This window comes from Talpa occidentalis, unplaced genomic scaffold (genome assembly GCF_014898055.3).
Source record: "Talpa occidentalis isolate TD23 unplaced genomic scaffold, MPIMG_talOcc4v2.1 talOcc4.16, whole genome shotgun sequence".
In the NCBI taxonomy this organism is placed as follows: Eukaryota; Metazoa; Chordata; class Mammalia; order Eulipotyphla; family Talpidae; genus Talpa; species Talpa occidentalis.
The window spans coordinates 81,394,298-81,418,569 of NW_023601653.1; the positions used below are offsets into that span (position 1 = coordinate 81,394,298).

Below are 24,272 nucleotides of genomic sequence, written 5' to 3' on the forward strand. Positions count from 1 at the left end.
CTCCTGTCCCCCAATACCTTCCCACTCCCTCACCCCCCAGCCTGCGCGCGCGCGGAGCTGCCTCAGGTGAGTGAGGGGCGGGGCTTGGGCGCCGAGCGGGGCGGGGCCTCGGCGGCGGGGCGGGGCCTGGGGCTCGGCCGGAGCAGGTGGAGCCGTGGGCGGGGGCGCGCGGGGGCGCCGGGGGGCCGGGCCGGGCGCTGGCCCGGGGGCTCGGCCCAGGCCCGGGCCTGAGGGGCAGGTGGCCGGGACCCAGGCGTCGCGAAAGGGCGGGAGCCAGGTCCTGGCAGGGACGGGGAGGGCGGGAGCGGCGCGCGGGGCCGCCCTGAGCGGGCACGAGGGAAGGAGGTTCGGAGCGAGAAGGCGGGGCCGGGAGGGACCTGGAGGGAAACATGAAGGACCTGGGGGTGCGCGAGAAAGACGGGCCTACTGGGAGGATCTGGGATGCGGGGAGCCGAGTGGGCGGTAGAGAAGAAACTTTGGGTGACGCGAGAAGTGCTGTCTGGGGTGCTTTCTAGGGCGCGTTGAAAGAAGCGAGGCTGGGAAGGGAGAGACTCAGCACCCGAGGCCTGAGCAAGGAGGCGAGGAGGGCGTGGGGCGGCTTCGGAGGCAGGTCCTCCTGAAACAGCCTTGGGGCACCTCCCGAGGCCCCCTCCTCCGTTATTTTCTTCCTCTTGTTCTGCAGCGGGTAGATTCCCACTTTTTAAATTTTCCTTTGATTTCTGTGCTTTCTTTTTAAGTCTTGACTAATCCTGGCTGAGGACAGTGGGGCATTTACTGGAACGCAGAGCTTTAGATGTGAGATGTTTAGGAAGTAAGGATCCCAATTTTTCCCCTCTGAGGTCACCCCTTTACTAACTCTGCTTCCAGGACAATTCGGTGCGTTACCAGCCACATTGTGTCAAGTTTTGCAAACCTTTCACCTCAGTCTCTTCTCCTATAAGCAAAAGGAGCTACTATGACTCTTACCAACCCCTGTGCCCGTCTTCCCACCTAAGCCACCAGAGTCCCCACTGGCTCACATGTCAGCCCTAGGCCTCCCATCAGCCCGGCGAGGGAAGCCTAACCATCGATGTTTATTGTTACTTGTTCACTTTGCCTGGGTGAGGGTACGTGTTCATATTCCCAGGGAACAAGTGTCCGATGACATAGAATATTTCCACTGAAGATAGCTCCGATTCTGAGGACAAGTAAAAGGCCGTGTCTATCATCTTTGTAACCTGTTGTTTGATAGGGGAATGTGAAATGCTCAGCCTAGAATCCCTCATCTCAAGGGTGTGCCAGTAGGTCAGTGAATCTTGCTCAGTGTTATTCGAGGGACTTCAACCTTCCCCACTGACAGCCTAAAGCCAGAGAGCCCAGACAGCTCCCTGGGTCATGAGAACAGTCAGAAGAGTGCTCCTGAGATAAAAATAAAGTCTGAAAAGAAAATAGCCTTACCATAGGAAAGCAGGAGAGGTCCCTGGAGCTTCTGGAGTGGGCCCCAGGGTGATGGGAGCTGCCCTCAATTTAGCAGCTTCAGCATTACGTATTGCCCTAGTCAATAGACGCTGAGGTCTCATGCACAAAATGTAATGTCTTTGTTACCCACTGAGTGTATGTAGTTCCATTGAAGTATCTGGGCGAGCCCCTTCCTCTCAGTAGATTAAGGGATTTGGCTCAAAAATAAGTTCCAACTTTTTTCCAGTGAAAATGCAATTGAGGGCCTCCCCGGTGGCTCAGTGGTTGAGCGCTGGCTTGCGAAGCTGCCCACAGCCTCTGCAGCGCCAGTTCGATCCCCGGCTGCTCCCCGGCCACTGGAGGAGGGTCCCACATGGCGCGCAGACCTCTCCTGCCGCCCGCTGCTCCCCTCAGCAGTGTCCTTCGGTCCTTCTGCCTGCTCTGCTCCCCGCTCTGGCTCTGGTGAATTCTCTCATCCTCCCGCGCTTCTGACTGTACCCACGGCTTGTATAAATAAATCTTTTAAAAAAAAAAATTGTTTAAAAAAAAAAAGTGCAATTGAAAGTTCCTTGTTTATTTCCTCTTAGTTCAAATCCACAACTTCTAGGGAAAAGGTAGGAGGAATATTATCCCACCTTGTACCATACACCCCACCCCAAATTCATATAGGAATTATTTTCTCCTAAACTGGCCATCTCTTGTTCCTCAACACGCAAATGAAATAGCCGAGGAAAAATGATTTATTGTTACACAGGCATTTCTAGCCTCCTTTTACTCTGCAGGAACAAATAAGAGTGTGGGATCCTATAGATGTAGACAACGCCACTGACAGAGGGACTCCCTTTCTTTGTTAGTCTCTTTACCCTGCTGGCTGAAAGCTCTGAATTCCAGGTTTTTTGATTTGTCTCCTCTTCTAAGAGTGGTAAACTCTGTATTGGAAACAGAGGTAGGTTTAATGTTTATCCAACAAAAGCATGAAACAAAGGCTAGTGCTGCTGTGAATGGCCTGGATCCCCCCTGGGGGTAGCTTCCACCTTGTAGATTGTGCTGGGACACATATGCTGGCCTAATCCTGAGCCAAGCAGCCTGCCTTCTACCTTAAAGAGATTTAATGAATAGGCATTTTCCAGGTAGGCATTTTCCTCAGGCTCATAATCTATAGAAAGAGACATGGGAGTAAAGATTATTTCTTCTTCTAGTCACAAACCTATGTTTCTTGTCCAAGGATTTCAGTAACTAAGATACAGACCCCAAAACTTTCATTTCCTCACTCAAGAAAGGAGACAAGGGCCTCCCTGGTGGTGCAAGGGGTTAAGACGCAACCTATGAAGTTGTCCACAGCCACTGCAGCACGAGTTTGATCCCCGGCCAGGGAGCAACCCCCATGATGCAGCAGACCTCTCCTGACTCGCCCGCTGCTCCCCTCAGCAGTGTATTTCAGTCAGTCTGCCTGTTCTGCTCCCCACTCTGTCTCTGGTGAATCCTCTCACCCCCCACACGTCTGGCCTGTACCCCAGTTCTTGTATGCATAAATAAAAAAAAATTTTTTTTAAAGAGAGGAGACAAGCAGGGTGGCCCCAAAACTTCAGCTGTGACAAGATTTAACTTTGAGCTACAGTAGAAAGAAGCCCAGGCTGGTAACCTGGATTCTGTTTGTCCTATTTCAATCCCAACCTTGAGGGTGAGTCCGAGCATAGCTTCTTCTGTTATAAATCAGAAGACTGGAGATCTTTCTGTGCACCGTCCTAGCTCCAAGATTCCCCAGATCCAAGAGCACCCCTGTCTCAGGCCCTCCACAAGAAGAGAAGCTTACTGAATTGGATTGTCAGAATAACACTCTTTGTTAGCAGAGGAGCCTGGAAACATCTTTCTGGCCAAAACAACAGTAGGCTGTTTTGATCGGCACACCTTAGCAACTTCTGGCCAGGACTTCCCCCAAAGGCAGTTGTTCCTGTCTCTTCTACCTTTTTGCCACCCATCCCAATCAGAATAGTTGAGGCATCCATATGATTTCAAACTTCACTTGAAAGAACTAGCCCTGTGTGGGGCATATTTGGCTTCAAAAGTGATTATTATGAACCCCCCCATTCTGCTTTTCCCACCCTCAGACATACACATGAACAGCAGTGACCTTGTAGGTCCTTTCTAGAAACAGGGGACTTGTATCCTCAGGGATATACCCAAAAAAGCCCAGACAGTATCACCTCAGTTGCATTACACCTAGTGAAGTGAGACATGGGGAGGGACAGGATTGTGTCTCCTCCCACCCACAAACCTTAGCTTTCTCTCTCTTCCGCAGTCTGCATGGGGAGGACAGGGAAGCACAAAGAACAAGAGAAAAGATACATCCATCTGAGATCTAAAAGGAGACAATCAGGTGATACTTTTTCCACTGTCCTGGTGTTGTGTCTCCAGCTCTCACCCCTTCTTATTTTAGAGACTGGCCATTCCTAGGATGACCTGGGAATCCATCCCTTCTGCTCTGCTCCCAAGCACTTGGATAATGAAGCTGAGCTGTCTTCGTCTGTGTTACATGTAGACAGAAGGTCACCCTCTACAACCTGGTGAAAAAATGAGTCAGATCTTTCTGCTGTACAGACAGACACATGAACTAAGAAAAGGTTGGTCGTTTCCTTCAGAGGGCACTAGGTTGACCCTAAAGATCATTTCAGAACCGCAAATTGCTTGATGTCAAGGTCTGTTTCCTGGAAAGGGGCCTCCGTCAGGTGCAGACGATGCCTAATTCTTCCTCTTCCCTCAACCACTTACCTCTTTCTTTCTTTCTCCTCCCCAATTATGCAAACCCCTGGTAGAGAACAGAGCCAGCTGTGTAATTCCAACATGTTTTTGCTCAGATTCCATTCATTTCAGGAAGGTACAGACAGGAGAGATGTTGTGGGTTTGTGGGGAAGTTTGTTTTTTTTAAGATTTATTTATGCATACGAGAGCTGGGGTACAGGCCAGAGGTGCCGGGTGTGAGAGGCTTCACCAGAGACAGAGTGGGGAACAGAACAGGCAGATGCACTGAACTACACTGCTGAGGGGAGCAGCGGGCGCATCAGGAGAGGTCTGCTGCACCATGTGGGTAGCTCCCTGACCGGGGATTGAACTCGTGCTGCAGTGGTTGCAGACAGCATCATAGGTTGCGTCTTAACCCCTTGTGCCACCAGGGAGGCCCTGTTGGAAAGTTTTGACTTATACACACTCAGTGGGCTCCATCTCAGATCCGAGGACCTAAGGGAGACCAGAGAAAAAAGTTCTACTTTTCCCTGTTGCCGTTTGGGAATAATAACCAAAATGATGGCATGGCACCCTTGCCCCGTCTCGACTTCTACCCTCTTTCCCAAGAACATCCTCCTCACTACCTCTCTACCCACTAGGCCACATGGAGTGTGGACGCAGCATCACTGGATCAACCGGGATTGTTTGAAGGATTTGAGGAACTCTGACTAGTCATGACGTCCATCTTATTTCAAGTGTCCAGAGCCACTATATAGAGAAAACTTGACTCTGACATTTTTTGCCGCTAGTGATGTAGCATTATGGGAATGTTTTTGTGGAGATAGAGGGGTTGGGGTGGTAGCTGATGTCTGGGCTGCCCATGGAAGTCAGACCCTGGATTGGTTCTCACTTGCTGCTTGTCAGGAAATGTGGTGGGAAGCCGCCTGTCTGAAAGGGATGGCCGTTTCTGTTCGGATGTGATATTGTGTCGATGCGAGAAAACCAGGGCCATGGAGGTCTCTTGTTAGGTTTCCAAGTGGGTTCAGAAGAGCAGGGGAGAAAATCTTTGTCTCCAGAGGTTACAGTGACCAACCTTTCCTCCCTCCTCACAAATACTTCCTTTTGAATCCAGAGACTGGCTGTTTCTAGTCCCTTTGTATTCAGTTACGGAACTGAACCTGCAGTGTGTGTTTACCTCCATCACTGAATGACAGTTGCGTTGCTATAAAACGTTTCCTTCCAAAGTCTTTGAGCCAAACCCGGCTTGTGTAACTAACTTCTCTCTCCTTATACCTCCTCCCTCCCCCTGTGGTGTCTCCAGTTGGCACTGCTTAATTTGACCCAGTTCCTCTAAGGGGACACTAAGATCTGCCTGGCTGACTAGCATGGCAAGGGAGGAGGCATCTTCAGGGGTGTGGCGTGGGGAGGCTGGGAAGGAGGTGCCGCCAAGAGCCCAGCAAACCGTGAAATACACGTACTGACTTGCTCCCTCCATGGGAATATCAGGGCCGGGCACAGCAGGCTCTCAATCCCTTCTCACTTCCAGGGTTACCAACTTGGCATTTAGATCAGTTAGAGGCAGCTAAAGACTGGTTTTGCCCAAGATGTGTCGTGGAGCACCTGCTAAAGAGCAATTAAGAAGCAGGAGAGCTCAGTTTACTGGTAGGAACAAAGTCCAACTCAAAAAACAACTCTTTTGGGCCCTTTTGGAAATTGTTTTGAGGCTATTTGGGCCAGAATCCAAGAATGAGATGTGGCTCCTGAGCCTGTGCTAGCTGAAAGCTATGCTGCAACTGCTCTGTCCACCTAGTACTTGTCTAGCCCCTTGTGCTCATGCCCGCACACACACGCACACACACACATACACACACTTCAGTATATTTCTCCCTTAGAGCTTGTTCAATTCGTTCTTCCTTTTAAAGTAACAAACTGGGCCTCCCTGGTGGTGCAAGGGGTTAAGCACAGCACTATGAAACTGTCTGCAGTCACTGCAGCACAAGTTCGATCCCCAGCTGGCCAGGGGGCTACCCACATGGCACAGCAGACCTCTCCTGTCTCGCCCGCTGCTCCCTTCAGCAGTGTATTTCAGTCAGTCTGCCTGTTCTGTTCCCTGCTCTGTCTCTGGTGAATCCTCTCAACCACCCCGCCCCCACACCTCTGGTCTACACCCCGCTCTTGTATGCATAAATAAATAAATATTTAAAATATAAAAAAATAATGTAGCAAACCCCGGGTGGCCTCCCTGGTGGCCTAGGGGTTAAGACTCAAAGCTATCAGGGGCCTCCCTGGTGACGCGAGGGGTTAAGCACTGCATTATGAAACAATCTGTAGCCTCTGCAGCATGAGTTCGATCCCCGGCCAGCCAGAGAGCAACCCACATGGCGAAGCCAACCTCTCCTGTCTCGCCTGCTGCTCCCCTCAGCAGTGGATTTCAGTGGTTCTGCCTGTTCTGTTCCCCACTCTGTCTCTGGTGACTCCTCTCACCCTCCCGCACCTCTGGCCTACACCCCAGTTCTTGTATGCATAAATAAATAAAAATAAATCTTTAAAAAAGTAAAGTAACAGCCCCCAGTCCCATGGGGATCACACCACAGGAAAAGATGTCAGAACCAGGGAAAAACAGAACCTCCATGAAGGACTTGAGCAGCCAGACTTTTGCAAGAAAGCAAGAAGGTTTAATAGAAAGACACACCTCAGAGAAGCAGGAGACTTGGCGTCTTTCTTATTCCAGTCTTATCATGAGCCCTGCGATAAGTCACTACCGGCTCTGAGTCTCAGTTTCTCCAAGCAGAAAATGGGGAAAATCCTGCTCATTCTTGCCTGTCCTGCACATGTGGTCGAGGGAAGTCATGTGTGGTATTTTGAGCTTCACAGTAGTTTTGAAAAATCCCAAAGGGCGATTGTGCAGCTAATGAGTTGGAAATGAAAGTGTCCCTTGAGAACAAGACTCCCCTCTCAACTTTGGCTCTCTGACCACGGCAAGTTCTGTGGCTGGTTGCAGAAGGTCATGAGTTCACTGATTGCTGTGGACTTGGCCTCTTCTAATCATTGCTCCTGAGGGAACTTTCAAGGAGCCATTTATTATTGTAGCTTGGTCTAGCAGTGTGGTCCCGAAGCTCAGTCCAGGACAGCAGGATATCAAGGAGAGAAGAAAGAGAATTTGTTCTTCTACACCCAGGCTTCCTAGGGAAGTAGGGTTGGACTAGGAATCTCTCTGATGAAATACAAGGAAGAATTGCTTTGCAGAGGAAAACACATTCAAGCTTTATCCTGAGACCGTTTAAGGGGTGTGATGTCTCTCACACCACTAGGCTAGAATGAGGGAGTGCTGGTGAAGAGACAGGTAACAGAGACTTTCCCCTGTGTATCCTCCCAGACCTCCCGTGCCTGCCTTTATCACTGGAATATTACAAGCAAGCCAAATTTTCCCCCGTCTGCCTCCCTGAGATTTTTCAAAGAGACCAAGAATTCTGGTGGCAGCTCAGGCTGTTCCTTGCTTCTCCAAATCTGCCTCTGGGGTCTTTATTTTTCATTAGCTGACTGGGGAAAGTAATTTTGGATGTGTGTAAATTTCCACCAAATAGACTTTTTTCCCCCTCCCACAGGCTCCTAAGGAGGTAATTCATTGCAACAAATTATCACTTTTAATTGTTCTCGGTTCTTGATTGTTTAATACTCTACTGCCAATATCGGCTTGCTTCCCTCAAACCAACTAACCTGCATCTTAAATTCAGGCTCCCTCCCTTCACACTTAAAAAATAAATAAATAAGCATAGCAAAGTAATTGACAAGAAAGGGGGGGGAGCCATTTAAAGGTTTAATTTGTTTATTACACCTTTAGCAGAGGATGCCTTGCGGAACCCTCAGGTGGGCTGCTCGCCTCCATCCTCTTCTTCGCCCTCCCTCCCACCGCACACCCCCCAAGAATCACTTGAATGAATGAATCCTTTTTCCTCTTACTACTACCCCATCCTTAGAAGTTACACAGAGCCTCTCTGGGGCTGTTTCTTTGCCTCGTGAGGACTGAGATGTAACCTGCCTCCTCCTCTACAGCGTCAGCTCTACCAACAGGGGGAGGGTCCACTCTCAGAGCACAACACAACCAGCCCCACTCTGGAATAAGTCCGTGTTTCCACCCTAGCAGCAGGGAAGCCTGCAGAAGTTGTGGGCTGGAGACCCTGGAGTTTGTAAGCTGGGTACACTGTTTTTCTCACCAGGACCGAGTATGTGGTTTTTCTTCTTTAGTACACCCAAGTGCTCCTTTGGGTTTCTTTCTAACTCCAGAATGTTAGAAACTTCTCCCCTTCCCAGATCCGGCTTCTAACAGCTCTCTTCTTCGGCAGGTTCTCTTTAAGATGGACATAGAAGACTGCAATGGCCGCTCCTATATGTCTGGTATGCCCTCTTGTGCGTTCTGATTGTAAGGGGCTGGGAGCGGACACTCTCCCGTGGAGCTGGACGGAGAGACTTCTGCCGAGCACGGGCCTCTGAGTGCTCTAGTCACGGAAGTGACGCTGAGGCTTGGTTGTGTGCGTTTTTTTTTTTTTTTTTTTTTTTGGTCATTTTACATTCCCTAAGTAGTGGCCCTCTTCGCAGACGTCTTGGAGGGTAGGGGAGGACAGGAGGAGAGGCGGGGAATACAGCTGGGGACTCTTAGAGGAATGATGTGAAGTGAAGAGAAGGAAGGAAGATGCGGTTGTTATTCCCGTGCCCAGAAGCCTCCAACTAGGCGTGATTTTCTGTCCCGGCCAGGTCGAATGGTGCAGGGTTTCAAACCTCGAAAGGCCGAAGTGACCTGGGTTAGGGTGACGAGCATCAGAGAATGATGAGAACTTGCAGGAGCTGAAGAACCCAGGGCCTACCTCACGGAGCAGTAGCTCTTCAGGGTCCACCAGTCACTGCCATGAGGAATGTGTAGCCAGTATGGCCAAAACTTCCAAATTTTCAAGAGAAATCAGAAACTTAGATTTCATGTGAAATGTCTCTCTTTAAAAAATGACAACTCAGTATTTTTAAAAAATGTTCCACTGAGCAAGCTAAACTTCTCTATGGGCTGAATGCAGGCAGTGGGCCAAGAGCACAGCATTTGAAGTCATGCCACAGAGCCCAGTTCTCATTTCTCCCAACACTTTTCTATGATGATAATGTTAATGGGTTCTCACTCTCACCGAGGGTTCTATTTGAGGCAGAAGAGATCATTGCTTATAGTAAGAATGACTTTAGAGATAGGAAAGTCAGCCAAGTTTAACAGGTAAAGAGAAATTACAGACTTTATCTGGCTCCCTCTTGGAAGGTGTAGGAAACAGCCCAAGACAGTTTGTCTCTAAGATGGAAGGAATCACTTTTTGCACCATTAGACTGTCAGAGCAGGAAATTATTCTAAGAGGTAAGGGAAGCCAGAATTGGGTTTTGACATGTTGAGTAGCCCCATCAGAAACCCAAGCACCGGGGCCTCCCTGGTGGCCTAGAGATTAAATCTCAATACTATCACTGTTATGGCCTGAGTTCGATCCCCAGCTAGGGCACTGACCCACATGGCACAGTAAACCTCTCCTGTCTCACCAGCTGCTCCCCTCAGCAGTGGATTTCAGTACATCCGCCTGTTCTGCTCCCCACTCAGTCTCTGGTGACTCCTCTCACCCCCTACTCCTTTGGCCTGTACCCCGGTTCTTCTATGCAAAAATAAATTTAAAAAAAGAAGTGCAAGCACCATTGTAGGAATGACCAATAGCTTATTTTTCACCCTAAAGGCAGACCACTGGAGGAACTATGGGCATGTGCCAAGGAGATAAGACGGGTCAGACAAACATGCGAGAGGCATTGGCCACACCTGACACATTAACTCCGACTCCTTTCTCATTTAAGGAAGGAAAGAGCTGGAATTTGCTCTCTGCCACATGCTGGTCAAAGTAGGGGGGGGTATCAAATGGACTCATTTAATTGATTCATTAGAAGTAAAGTCATGGCTCTTTTGAGGAACCAGCCAACCTCCAACCTCTTAACCAGTTAAGCCTATTCAGAAAACCACTATGAGCAATACCTACACTCAGGACCCCACTTTTGTGATGGGGGAACACTCAAATAAAAAACAGTCCCTGCCCTAAGGTAGGCAAATGAGAAAGTAGGGAGCTGGCTGGGGAAATAGCCCACAGTCCTCTCTGGAAAATGTTGGACATTGGAGGGTGTTTGCTTCACTGTGCTATGAGGCCCAGTTCTCCCTGCTTATGGCAGCCTGGCCTATCCTAGACAAGAACAGTCCTCTGTGTTTGGATTTTGAATGAAAGTAGAGGCCAGAAACCCCCTCATCCGTATTTTAAGATTTCTAGAAGCCAACAACTGTCTTAGGAAAAAAGAAAGTCAACGCAGAGCTAATATTAGCTCTAAAAGTACCCTCTGCAGGACTGGGCATGACAGAGACAATCTACTTGAGGGGCACCTGAGAGCCCATCACTGACCCGTCTCTCTTGGGCTGACATGGAAGAAGCAGGAAGAGCTGCAGTGAACATCCCTCCAAAAGCACACAGAAGCCTCTGGAGCCATCACAGCTCTGCTTCCTTCACACCAGGTGGCCTTCCCTGGCCTGGCCCCTTGACAAAGGGGTATCTATCTCCTTTTCTTCAAAGAGATTTTCCAGCTCGCAGATCCTGACTCAGAAAATTCACCTCCCCCCCACCCCATCTTTTTCTAAAGGTACAGAGCATTCCTGAGTGGGGGAGAGAGAAGGAAGCAAAGGAGTCCATTAATTTACCACATAGATTGTCTCCCCACCTCCCTTCCCTATCAAGGAGAAAGGAGTTGCTTAAACCCAATTCGTGCAGTTCATTGACTGAGCAATGCTCGTCCCAAGTTTTCTGAGACTGAAATGTTTAAGGGAACTTTAATAGGAAAGGATCCTGGGGTAGGCAGCCCAAAGTTTCATGGCCCCTCCCACCCCCAAATTCTTGGAATCAGAAAATCTAGTCTTCCAAAGTAGGTCAGCACGTCAGTGAGCAGCTCCTCTGGAAGAGAAGGGAGCAGAGGCCTTGTCTTGATAGAGGGCGGATTCATCCAGTGCTGTAGGCTGCTGGGGGCCCTAGGGGCACAGGAGGCGAGGGGAGGGGGGAGACTATACCAGTATTTTGCCCGGGATGTGAAAGGACTCAGGTCTACAGAGCAACACTAGCCTAAGACCAGACTGCGGGGCCTGCTTGCTGCTGGGAAGGAGGGGCTGTCAGTCTCCAGATCTAGACTGCGACCTCCCTCCTGGAGGAGGAGGGAAAGGAGGGAATAGGAGTGCCTGAGTTGAGTGGGGGAGGGGCTTTCTCCCGATTTGAGAGCCTTGAAGCTGCCCCATGTCCTGGGCCCCATGACCTCTGGGGCCTTGGCTTCCCCAGCTGACAGAGGATTGGCCCGTCCCTGGGGGCCCCCCCTTTCTCCCTCCCACCCTGCGGCCCCATCCATCTCTCTTTCTCTTGCACACACTCCTGCCTCTCGCAGGCGTTTGTTGTGCATTTCCTCTTTGTCTGCTGGGCACGAGGGCACCGGCATCTGCCTCCCCCTCCCCGTGCACACCCGCCCCCCAGCCCTTCACTGGCTTGGGAAAGGGATGCTGTAGCCTCGCAGCCCCCACCCGCTCCGCCAGACACATGCATTCTCTCCAGCCTCCTCCCCAAGCACAGCCAAGCGTGCCCTGCTCTGGCTTGAGCTGAGCTCACACGCGCTAGCACGCTCGCTCGCTCGCTCACGCTCCCTCTCCCTCTCTCCCTCCCTCTCTCTCCCTCCCTCTCTCTCTCCCTCTCTCTCCCTTTCCCTCCCTCCCTCTCTCTCCCTCTCTCCCTCTCTCTCTCTCTCTCTCCCTCTCTCTGTGTCTCTCACACTCACACACACGCACTCACACACGTACACCCTGGGCTGAGCTCTCCTTGCTGGCTGCAGCCGTGGGCCCTGCTCACCGTGCCATTGCCGCTGCCTGCGAAATGACGGCGGTTCCCCTCACTTCCAGGAATCCACGCTTCCTGGAAGGTGAGTGGCTGGGCTCACCCCTGCCTGCCACCGAGACGCAGACATGCACACACCACCCGCACTCCCTCGCCGCCGTTCCCAAGGAGGCGGCCGCATTCGCACCCCAGGGTCTCACCGGCGAGGGAAGGATAATGTAAGTTCAGGCAGAAGGCGGCTAGCGGAGGGGGAGGGGGCTGCTGGGACCAGGGAACCAATTCAGTAACAACTCCCAAGCCTGAGGGAGCGGGAGAGGATGGGGGCTGTGTGTGTGTGCGCGCGCGTGTGCGCGCGTGTGTGTGTGTGTGTGTGTGTGTGCGTGCGTGTGTGTTGTGTGTAGCGGGGGAGGGGGGCGTTCCTCCTTACACTTGCGGAGGATGGGAACGGGTGTTTGGTGTTGCTAAGCAAAGACTGCGACTTGGACAGTGGGCGCTTGTGGTGACATCTTGATTAGGCCTTGGGGACAGATGCAGCGCTGCCTGGGGTAAAATGCCGAGGCAGGCCGGGTGGGAACGGGTCCTCGAGCACTGAGGTAAAGAGGAACCTTGGCAGCAGATGCCTCAAGCCGGAGCAGAGCTCAGAGTGCCCTCAGCCTCCTCCCCACAATAGCTGGAGCTGGGCGTCTTTCTTTGCTCCTGTCCCCTCTGCTCCCTGCTACAGGCTCGCGTCCTGCCGCCGTGGGGCTCGTGGTCAGGAAAGGGAAAGCAGTTAGGACAAGATCCCTTGCAAAAAAAAAAGTGTGGCGGTCTTGCGACCTCATGGCCCGTCCCCAGAGGCAGCCACTCTTGCCGGGATCTAGGAAGGGCAGCTGGGCAGGAGAGGAGCGAGGCCCGTCGCCTCCAACATGTGAAACACTTAGCTCGTGGGCTGTTGCCTGCTTCCTTCCTCTCCCTCCTGCTTTTCTGCCCTTCACACACCTCCTAGTTCCTCTGGTGTGAGCCCCATGATTTAGCCTTGCCCTCCAGGGTGTAGCCAACCTATGGTGACTTTAACCAAGAAAATTTCTCTGAGCCCGGAGAGCAGCCTGATGCTTGGCTCTGACAGTGTGGGGTTTCTGGGAGTCCCAGGTATTTGAAATTCCCTCACTGGGGTTTCTGGGGCCAAGACAGGAACTGTTGAACTTCCCAATTCTGACTCTAGTCCCCTGCACCCTCTGGCTAGAACCCAAAATCCCTGGGGGCCCGTGAAGACTTTCTGACCCCTGAATTGGATTCATTTTTGTGTATTAGCTCCCTAAAAGTAGATTTGAGCCTGTTTTCCCTCTTACCTTTGTCCTAGGGAGGGCAGCGACATCCAAGAGCCTTATGAACTACTGGCGTGACTCTGGAGGCACCTGCTCTTCCTCCTGTTCCCCGGTCTTACTAGGGAGAGCCACAAAGGATGTTTTCCCCTGAGTGTCCCTAAATATACCCTTCAGGATATTTCCCCCCATATGTCAAGCCCCTGACATCTGGAAGGAGCCTCAGCCTTGCAGGTTGGGACCAGTGATGGATTTCTGCCAAGCTCACTCATCCTTTTAGGCCAGGGACTCGGGACCCAAAATCCTGTTCTTCCCCTTTACTAGCATCAAGGGATCTAGGGCAAGTCAGCACTGACATCTGAAAGGAAATAAGATATCCCAAGTCCCTCTAGCCTTTGTGAACCCTACGCTTAATTAAACATATCTTACAACTGAGTCTGAGTATACACGTCTCAACCCACGGGCCTGAGATGCTCACTTTATAAGAAGTATGTGATTCCGACTCAGGGCACCTTTTTTAGATAACCCTGACTCATCTGATGAGCCCCAAATGGAGAAATTCAGTTTTAAACCATAAGGCTTTTTCTATAGATAGTGAACAAATTTTTTCAGGCTTTGATGGGCTAGAATGGGCTAGAAGTGGGACTTTTAGGAGAGGATATGAATGGGAAGTGGTCCCAAAGTCCTGAGTGGTTGTTTTCTTCCCACTGACCAAAGCTGGAGAGGGATCCCTCAGGAGGGTGTGTTCCGGATTTCTTGCCTCAGGCCCAAGACTCCAACCATTTTATAATGGAATCTTTATTTTGTGAAAGTAAGTATGTGCATAGCTGGGAAATTGGGTAAAGTACTAATAGGTGGACTTTAGGGATGAATTTTAGGGTTTGTCTCTCTCTCTCTCTCTCTCTCTCTCTCTCTCTTCCATATGTAGGCCTGTGTGTACACATCCATGCATGTTCATGTTAGCAGACAATGTAGAAGGTTATGGTATGTCTATCCCAGTAGGTATGTTCTCTTTATGTGTATCTACATATGTGATATGTGTCTGTTTGTGTTTATCTACATGTGTTTACTTCACCTATGTATTTGTGCAGAAGATTGTGGGGAGAAGGGATTTTTTTTTAAAGACATGATTCATATCTTCAGGTATGTTATCCGATTTTTAAAAACATATATGAAACGCTCCGAAAGCATTTTTACAAAGTAATTTGTCAACAAGTTAAAATGAATATGTTGGGAATAAGCTGATTATTTATTGTCAAGGTAATATCAAGTAGTAAATCATATCCGATAGGAGGCCTTCTAGAGTAGTCAGTTTTTAGCTACTTTGAGAAAGACTAGTGGACCCAGCTCTCCCCTCGTGAAACGGTGACTCGCAGGTGGTGGTCAGGACATGGGCACTTACTGTTTATGACCAGATCCTGGTTCCTCCGCTTGCACCACTCTGTGACCTTAGACAAGTAACAGAGCCTCTTTGTGCCTCAGTTTGCTCACATGCAAAATTAAGATAATACTGGCCTGCACCACGTAAGATTATTTTGAAGAATACATGAAATAATTCATTTAAAATACACAGCCCGAAGCTGGCGCCTGGTAAGCAGTCAGTGTTATCCTGCGGAACATGGTCACCGTGAGTGTTCAAAGCACTGGCTGCTGTCATTACCGTACTGTTATCATCATTAGACTCAGGGACAATTCCAGCTGCCCTTCCTGCAGATCCCGAACCTGGTGTGGGGGCTCGAGAAAGGATCAGTAGGGAAGAACGTCTGCCCTGAACCGCCTCCCTCCTGAGGGCCCCATTTTCCTCTCTACCCTGGCCCGCCCAGCCCCAGCCCTGCTTCCTGTGGACGTCAGGCAGTGATGCTCTTCCCCTCAGGCCTAGATAAAGGTAGGGTGGGCAAGGCCCAGCCACGGAGCTCTCGGAAGTCAGCACCGGGCACCAGGCTGGCGAGGGCACAGGTAGGGTGCCCAGCTCACAACACCGCTTGTACGTGACTACACGATAAAATGTTTGTGAAACTAAACTGAATTGGGAAGAGCTTAGGCAGTGGACAGTAAATGGCGCCAGCTGCAGCTTCACCTGCCCTCTTGTTCTCTCCTCAAGGTAGCGGGGACTCATCTCTGGAGAAGGAGTTCCTTGGGGCCCCAGTGGGGCCCTCAGTGAGCACCCCCAACAGCCAGCACTCTTCTCCCAGCCGCTCGCTCAGTGGTAAGTGCAACCTCCTGCCTTCCCCCGGCACTCGGCACCCCCACTTGTGTTTGGACCTCGATCCCCCTTCCATTGGCAGCCATTTTCCCGCTGCTGCCTCCCCTGGCTTCCTGCTCAGAGTCTTTCACAGCACTGAGGAGCTCAGCGTCTAGCGTGTTCCCAACTTCAGAAAGGAGAGTGGACGGTCACTGCCAGGCTAGGGTGCAATTAGTTCCTCTGGCTAGAGGAATTAGTGCAATTAGTTCCTCCAGCCAAAGGCTCAAAAGAGAACTTCTGGAATTGGAGAAGCAAGTAGATGGACGTGGTCCTGAGCTCAGTAAAGGGAGATTAGAAGGATCCCCTCATCGCCCTCCACCATCCTCTGCCCGGAGAGGGTCCCCATGACCGCCCCTTCTCAGCTGGCCCCAGATCTGTGACATTCTCTAGATGGTTGGAATAGCCAGGAATGTAGGTCAGAGCTCGTGCCAAAGCTTTCTCCTCAATGGCTCCTCCCTCCTTATCCCCCACTCCAGCTTTCTGCGAGGGGAGTTGGGGGACTGGTCTCCCGGGCGGCGGAGAACGTGAGCCATGTCTGTCTTCCAGTTCTGTTTTCCCTTTAGTCTGCTGTCTCCCCGGCCTTCCTAGGACCGTTTTCCCGCCACTGTTTCTCGCTGGCTTCCTGCCCAGGGCCAAGCCAGGCATCTTTCTTAGTGACAAGGAATTGGAGAGAAAGGCTCCCCTGGGCCTCCCCCTGTCCTCAGTGGCAGAAGACATCCTGGGTACCCCCGTTCTTTCTCTTGAGGCCTGTTTGCCGGGCCGGTGAGATGGGAGGAAGGGATTCTTCCAGGTCCCACCAGGAGCGTGGCTTCAGCACCCCGATGCTTTGGGCGGTGGCTTCTCGTAAAGCCGGGATGCCTCGGTACTGGAGACAGCCTTCGGGGCTCCCGGCGAGCCCGCCGGTGTGGAGGCGGCTTCCCCCTGTCCTCACCTGAACAGCCTCCCACCCTCCAGCCAACTCCATCAAGGTGGAGATGTACAGCGATGAGGAGTCGAGCAGACTGCTGGGGCCCGACGAGCGGCTCCTGGAGAAGGACGACAGCGTGATCGTGGAGGACTCATTGTCGGAGCCCCTGGGCTACTGCGACGGGAGCGGGCCCGAGCCTCACTCCCCGGGCGGCATCCGGCTGCCCAATGGCAAGCTCAAGTGTGATGTCTGCGGCATGGTCTGCATCGGGCCCAACGTGCTCATGGTGCACAAGCGCAGCCACACAGGTGAGCGGGCCGGGGGCCCGGGAGCAGTCCTGGGTGGGCCGGGAGGCCGAGGCGGTGCCAGGAGGCCACGCCTGAGCTGGGTCGCCCGGAAAGGGAAGCTTCCCCGCACACTGTAGCTATGAGAACAGGGGCGAGGCCCTAGAATTTGGACTTCCCTGGCATTTTCCTCAGCTTGTTGTAATTTAGAAAAGCTGATATTTTTCCCAGGAGGGGAAGGTGTTGTAGCCTCAAGAAGGATCATCTATAGTCCAGCAGCGGTACGACTCCCTCCCGGGGATCGTGGTGGGCTCTCCTGTCTCGTTAAAAAAAGAGCGGGGCGGGGGGAACAGAGGCCTTCTCTTAACTTCCTCAGGCTTTGGGCTCCCGGGGCAGAGTGGGGCCTTGAGGCTCAGGTTTTGGTAACAGTCTTTGGCTCAGTGTTGCCGGCCTGGTGCCCTTCTCACCGCATACACCTCCGCCCACACCATCCCAGGGTAAGACTGTCCCCAGGGCATCCTGACCAGGCAGGGTTTCTGTGCGTGGCACAGCCCTGCCCCTCGGAAATGTGTTCCAAGCACCTTTCCTCGGGTGGGGCAGGAGGAGGGGGACTGGGTTCAGTCTTCCACGTTCCTTATTCCAGTCCTCTGGCGCCCGTCCCTTCCCCTGCAGGCGAGAGGCCTTTCCACTGCAACCAGTGTGGTGCCTCCTTCACCCAGAAGGGCAACCTGCTGCGCCACATCAAGCTGCACTCCGGGGAGAAGCCCTTCAAATGTCCCTTCTGCAACTACGCCTGCCGCCGGCGGGACGCGCTCACCGGCCACCTTCGCACACACTCCGGTCAGTGACCTGTTGGGGGTGGGGGGGCCAGCGCCCCAGCGCACCCAGTGAACGTTGCTCAGCCACGCTCTTGTATTTAGAGCGTTGCAGCTGCGGAGGCCGGAGCTCTCCTGAGCGGGTAGGCCCTGCCTCTCGAGCCCTTCTCTATGGGAGGACCCAATGGGGGCACTCTTTGGGGGCCTCTTTGATGCGGTGCTCTACATCTGCTGCACTCTGCGACACGAAGCAAAAGGAGTGTGTGTGATAGTCTTGGCTTTTTACATCTACCTTCCCTGACTTTGTTTTTGAAAGTTTAGGCTTATGCCAGAACCATCTGTGCCCCGTAACCCCCCACTTCTGAGCACCAAGTAAGCCCTCCGTCCCCGACCCTGCTCCAGGTCCTACTCCTGGCACCCTCTCCTCCTGCAACTCCAGAGATGTCCTTTACTTACTGCCAGTTGCTGTAAATCTCCAAGGGCCTCCCAAACTGAAAGAAAGGAAGCCCAGAACCTCCAGGGAAGACAGGAGTAGCCCATCTCTGCTCCTCACCCCAAGAGGCAAGAGTTAGTCCGAAGGTGCCCAGAAGTCGAGATTTGGAACAGTGCCAGGGAACTGAACCAGCCAGTTCTTCTAGCCCAGCCGAGAGACTGTTTGAGTCAACATCTGTCTGAATCAGCTGGACAGATAGCACTTTTGAAGCATTTACTAAGTTTTAAGCTTTTGGTGTGGATTTGAGAAGAAGCCAGGAGCTGAGCTGGCTGGAAGGAGGGAACTCAAGATTGTGAAAAGACAGGAAGAAGGGCAGAGGGAAGAGAATTGGTAGGATCTATCCTTAGAAACTTTCCTTGCTGTTTTCTTTACTACACTTTCCTGAACCAGGACTTAAAGAGACAGAGCAACCATAGGTTTTATCTCCTTATGTGGAGAAGCGGAGGGGGAAAAAAATCATCATTGATTCATGCCTTAGAATCTACAAAGGGCCTCCGCTGGTGTAGGGTTAAGTCTCAGCGCTATCAACCTTGAGGCCTGAGTTCAATCCCCAGCCAACAAGCTGACCCACATGGCGCAACAGACCTCTCCTGTCTCGCCCGCTGCTCCCCTCAGCGGTGGATCTCAGTAAATCTCCTGCTTTGCTTCCCACTTTATCTCTGGTGAATCCTCTCACCGCCCCCCTCCACACACACACCCCTCTGGCCTAGACCCCAGTTCTTTTACACAAAAATAATAAAAACAACAAAATGGCATCTATAAAACATTTCACTTGTGTCTCTTTAACAACAATTCTAAAATTCTAAGGTAGTTGTTATATTAGCCCCATTTTGCACACAAGGAAACTGGAGCTCTGGGGTTAAAAAGACATGCCCATCACGGAGCTATTTTGCAGCCTCACTGGAACCCCCCCAGGCCCAGTCTAGAGAGTCCTGCTCTTTTTCCTCAGAAGAGGGGTGGCTCATCTGTTGGTTTGGAACAAGTGACGTGGCCCATAGAATCCTCACCAGCAACAGTGACGCCAGCTAGGGCGAGTATGGATGTTCTGTAGATGATTAGGGACAGAAACAGACACAGGTATGTTGGGTCTCATCTCAGTGAGATGCTTTCTACACCCACTCTATGCTTTTGCAATCCACTCTTTAAAAAAGGGGGGGTTGGAGAAAATAGGTGTTCCTCTCCTACTGTTAAACCCTTTCTCCAAGCGCCTTAGGTGGATAGGATCTATGGCAATCACCCCGCCCCTGCAAGTACTAGGATTTACAGATTAAGAGCAAAATGATAGTAGACTGAGTCAAGGCCCAGCTTAGGGGTGTATGTGTAAGTCATCAGTCTCCTGCAGACACCTTCCCCCACCTCCCTGCTTAGTAGTTGCAACATACATAAAATAAAATGTACAAATACCTCATCTTTCTGCCTTTTCTCTCCTGTGCAAGTGTCTGCTCTCAAAAGTTGTCTTTTAAGGGAATTGTCGATCTGCGTTTTCCCAACCTTTTTTCTTTAGTAGATACAAAATCTTCATAACTTGTTCTTTTTTTTTTTTTGTTTTAATACCACTGAAGTTAGTGCTCTCTTTCATCTCTTTTCCTCGTCTCCTTTCCTTCCCTGGTTTGTTCTTTTTCCTCAGAATTTCTCTATAATTTTTTTCCTGGGGCTGTCTTGGTATCTCAGTGTAGATGACAGGGAGAAAGACAAGCAGTACAACCAGTCTAGGGATGAAGCTAAAAACTACAAGTAAAGGTCAGTGAAAACTGCCCGTCCCACACTGGCAGGTCTAAGGGTTCTCATTTCAGTCACCCCAGCCCACCAATTTCCCCAGAACCAAAGCAGGTAGTTCGTAAGCAAAAAAAATCCCCTTGTCTGATAAACAGCATTAAAACCCGCCTGCCACATGGAAAGGTTAAACCACAGTCTGGGCCCCAGGCTCCGAGCCCCTGGGGTGGGGCTAGCCTGCCTGCCAGGGATGATCCCCTGCAAAGTCCCTGGGGCCCTCCCTTCCTCTGAGCAGCCGCTGGACGGCTTGAAGCCAGCATTCCAGAGCTAGGCGCTTTGGGCCCCGTCAGTCCTCGCAGAGCTGCGAGGTCCCTCTTCTGCAAGGCCTGGTCACCTGTGCAGGTTCCAGCTGAAGCTGGAGAAGGGAAACAAGCAGGAGAGTTGAGCTGAGCACAGTCCTTCCTCCTCATGCCAAGGTACATGGCATGTACCTGCGCCTGGATGATTTTGTAGAGCAGTGCACAGGGGAAGTGGCTGTGATGCTGTTCTCTCCTCCACAGTCTCCTCTCCCACGGTGGGCAAGCCCTACAAGTGTAACTACTGTGGCCGGAGCTACAAACAGCAGAGCACCCTGGAGGAGCACAAGGAGCGGTGCCACAACTACCTACAGAGTCTCAGCACTGAAGCCCAAGCCCTGGCTGGCCAACCAGGTGGGGCTCTTGGCAGGACGATGGGTGGGGGTGGGGGCAGGGCCAGAGGGCATGCAAGACAAGCATGATTCCAGCATGCGTGCACACACGCACACACACACACACACAAAGGAATGAAGCTTGTGGAAAAGGGACAGTTATCTCAATAACTTGGCAGGGCACCCTAGTTGGTACAGAGCCCGTGGTAGGTGCTGCAGAGAGATCCAGAGTGAAGGGCAGGTTTATCTCCTCAGTCTAATGGAAGAGAGAGAACACAGGAAGTATAAAATCAAGAGTCAAACGTATACAATTATCCCCAAATTACGTGCCATGCTGCTGAGACGGAACTCTAGGTGGGGTGAGGCAGGCACAGCCATTCCCCCAGCCTCAGGAATGACCTTCCAGAGCTACTGACCTGCTGGTTTTCTCCAAGCAAAGGCTGCTGAGCCAGCACTACCCCTTCTCAGCTGCTGCCCCCTGTCCCCACTCTCCCACTCCCACTAGGCGATGAGATACGTGACCTGGACATGGTGCCAGACTCCGTGCTGCACGCCTCCTCGGAGCGGCCAACTTTCATTGATCGTCTGGCCAACAGTCTCACCAAACGCAAGCGTTCCACCCCCCAGAAGTTTGTGGGTAAGCGTCCGGGCGGGGAGGAGACATCCGCTCTAAGCCACAGCTCATGTAAACCTGAGCGCTGGCGGGGACTAGGCTAGTTAGGTTCGGAGATTTGACGGAGGGAGAGCAAGCCATGGAGGGCTCCTGTGCTCGGACTCGTGCCCCCCCAGCCCCGGCCCCGGCCCCCCAGCAGGAGGAGAGCAGAGCGGGAGGGGAGGCCATGGAGAGTGCGCCTTCAGGCGTAGAGGGGCGAGCTGTGGTCGTTGTCAGAGGAGGGGCCAGCACGCAAGCCCTCGAAATTTTTGAGAGTATCAAGGACTTCAGTCTGTGGGGCGGAGAGAGGGCCCCAGAGTCGGGGGGGGCTGAGTGTGGCTTTGCCCACCCGGGCTTGGTTCACCGGCTCTCGCTCTCGAAGGACGTGGCGCTGCACGGAGGTCTGGAGCGGGTATTCAAGGCCAGTGGGCTGGGTCGAGTCCTTCTCCAAGATCACTGCCTAGACTGGGGAGCAGCCCCTCAGCGGACCGCAAGGAAGTCAGTGAGGGGTAGTAAGCAGTGCTATGGCTCCCCCGGGCATAAGAAAACAAAGCAGCAGCCACGGAGCGCAGGAGTTCCCCGCCCGGCCCTGCTGAGCCCTCTCCTCCGCAGGCGAGAAGCAGATGCGCTTCAGCCTCTCGGACCTCCCCTACGATGTGAACTCGGGTGGCTATGAGAAGGACGTGGAGCTGGTGGCGCACCACGGCCTGGACCCGGGCTTTGGGGGTTCTCTGGCCTTCGTCGGGGCAGAGCACCTACGGCCCCTCCGCCTTCCACCCACCAACTGCATCTCAGAACTCACCCCCGTCATCAGCTCGGTCTACACCCAGATGCAGCCCCTCCCGGGTCGGCTGGAGCTCCCAGGGTCCCGGGAAGCAGGTGAGGGGCCGGAGGACCTGGCTGATGGAGGTCCCCTCCTCTTCCGGGCCCGAGGCCCCCTGACTGATCCTGGGGCGTCCCCTAGCAATGGCTGCCAGGACTCCACAGACACAGAGAGTAACCACGAAGACCGGGTTGGGGGGGTGGTGTCCCTCCCTCAGGGCCCCCCACCCCAGCCACCTCCCACCATTGTGGTGGGCCGACCCAGTCCCGCCTACGCCAAAGAGGACCCCAAGCCACAGGAGGGGTTGCTGCGGGGCACCCCAGGCCCCTCCAAGGAGGTGCTTCGGGTGGTGGGCGAGAGCGGTGAGCCCGTGAAGGCCTTCAAGTGCGAGCACTGCCGCATCCTCTTCCTGGACCATGTCATGTTCACCATCCACATGGGCTGCCATGGCTTCAGAGACCCTTTCGAGTGCAACATCTGTGGTTACCACAGCCAGGACCGCTACGAGTTCTCCTCCCACATTGTCCGCGGGGAGCACAAGGTGGGCTAGCAGCGCCTCCCCGCGCCCCGCCGCCCCCCGCCGCCCCCTGCGGGACTCGGGCCTGCGCCTCCACCTCCCAAGGGGCTTCGCTCTGCGGTCCCCACCACGGCGACCTGACCTCACGCTTGACCCTGACTCGCCCCCCCCCCCCCCCGCCCCCAGCTGAATGAAGCAGGTCTTTTTGCCTCTGTTTCTCCTGCTCCTGCCTCCTCTCACCCCGGCGCACTCACGGAGTTATTTATTAATGTCTTTCTGTTGCCTTTTTTTTTAAATTATATTAGTCCCGGCCCCCTCCCCCCGCCCCTCGCGCACATCAGGCCTAATTTCTCTGATTCAGCTTCCTCCGACGCCCCGGCAGCGGGAAGCTCCTCCCGTACCGAGCCCTTGAGCTTCCCGCTCGGGCCCTCTCCTTTCAGAGCATCCGATTCCTTCCCACGCTGATGGCCGCCTCCCCCTGCCCGGGCTCTGTGGCACTGTCTTTGCTCTCCGGGCCCCTTCAGCCTGGCCCTCGTACCTCCTGTGCCCTCTCACTTCAGGCAGCTCGCACTATTCTTGACCCAATGAAGAATTTCCTCCTTTGGAAGTAGGAGGGGCTGAGGAAATGCTCCCGGGGCACCATGGGGCTGAGCGTCCTCCTGACGCCCCCCTGGTAACCGGAGTCCCTCAAAGCCCACCTTCGGGACCTCCCTGCAGGGTACCTGGATCTCTTCCCTCTCCTCAGACAGCCCCCAACACTGCTCTACTCTGTAACCTGCCGGCCTACTCGGTGGTAGTTTTTCTCTCCTTGAAGCGCCCCAATTTTATATTCTCAGGGGCCAAGGCTAGGTCCGCAGTCCTCCGTCCCTGACACACTGGGAGCCACAGGTGCCTACTTGGGAACCAGGGCATGGGAAGGGGGGGGTCAGAATGCTTTCTCGTCCACCTCTCAGACTTCACTCTCGTGACCTTCCTCGGCCCTCAGGGACTCTGGCAGTCCCCATCTTACGAGAAACTAGTGGGTCGCTGCCGGATGACAAGGGGTATCTCTCCACCCCTTGGTCATGCTGCCTTCTTCTCCCCCCAGCAGGATCCACCCTCTGATTCCTGGCTCCTGGGCCCTGTTCTTAGGAGCAGTGGCAGGAGAAAAGTGTCTCTTTTCTATTTTCTAATTTTCAGTATAACCAAAAATTGCCCTAGGCTGAGCAAGGGCATGCGGCCCTCACCCCATTCCGTTCTTGTCCCAGCAAGAACGGGATGTGCACATCTGAACTGGGGATCATCCTTTGCTCCCCCCTTCTCTACTCAGCCCCCAGACATAGGGTAGGAGGGGGCACCCTCCTCCGAGCTACTGCAGAGACCCTGGCTATTTGGGGAACCTCGGACTGGTAGGGAGGCAGGAGGAGATGCAGCCCCCCTGCAGATGGAGAGGGCCCTCCGCAGCAGTCCCGCCCAGGGCCACGGCACGCCCATTCTCTGCTTCCTTGAGATTCAAACCAAAGGCTGTTTTTTCTATATTTAAAGAAAAAAAAAACGCAAAACCAAACACAACACCTCACAAGTTGTAACACTTGGTCCTCCTCTCTCCTTTTCTCTTTCTTCCCATCTTTCTTTCCACTTGTCCTCTCCTTATTGGCTCTTCTGCCTCCTACTTTTCTCACTCCCTATCAGGGATAATTTGGGGGAATGATAAAGGGTTGGCTAAAAAACAGACTCCAGGATTGAGGCCCTTCAGGCCTCTAAGAAGAGTCTACCTTGCCCTC

General features: G+C 52.9%; 1 protein-coding gene across 14 annotated transcripts; it reads left to right on the forward strand.

Annotated features, from left to right (window-relative positions):
- Window positions 1–22,542, forward strand: IKZF4 (IKAROS family zinc finger 4). Of its 14 annotated transcripts, none has more exons than XM_037514958.2 (10): window positions 1–66; window positions 3,737–3,814; window positions 3,931–4,058; window positions 8,502–8,553; window positions 15,477–15,581; window positions 16,572–16,832; window positions 17,481–17,648; window positions 20,390–20,539; window positions 21,023–21,154; window positions 21,782–22,542. In XM_037514958.2, exons 4-10 carry the CDS (start codon window positions 8,514–8,516, stop codon window positions 22,540–22,542), a joined length of 1,617 nt encoding a protein of 538 aa, XP_037370855.1. In that variant the 5' UTR covers window positions 1–66; window positions 3,737–3,814; window positions 3,931–4,058; window positions 8,502–8,513. The 14 variants fall into 14 exon arrangements, with proteins under 14 accessions (XP_037370855.1, XP_037370854.1, XP_037370858.1 ...); XM_054696693.1 differs by lacking the exon at window positions 1–66 and adding an exon at window positions 1,092–1,106; XM_037514957.2 differs by lacking the exon at window positions 3,737–3,814 and having other exon boundaries at window positions 3,875–4,058.
- Window positions 22,543–24,272: the final 1,730 nt, after the last annotated feature.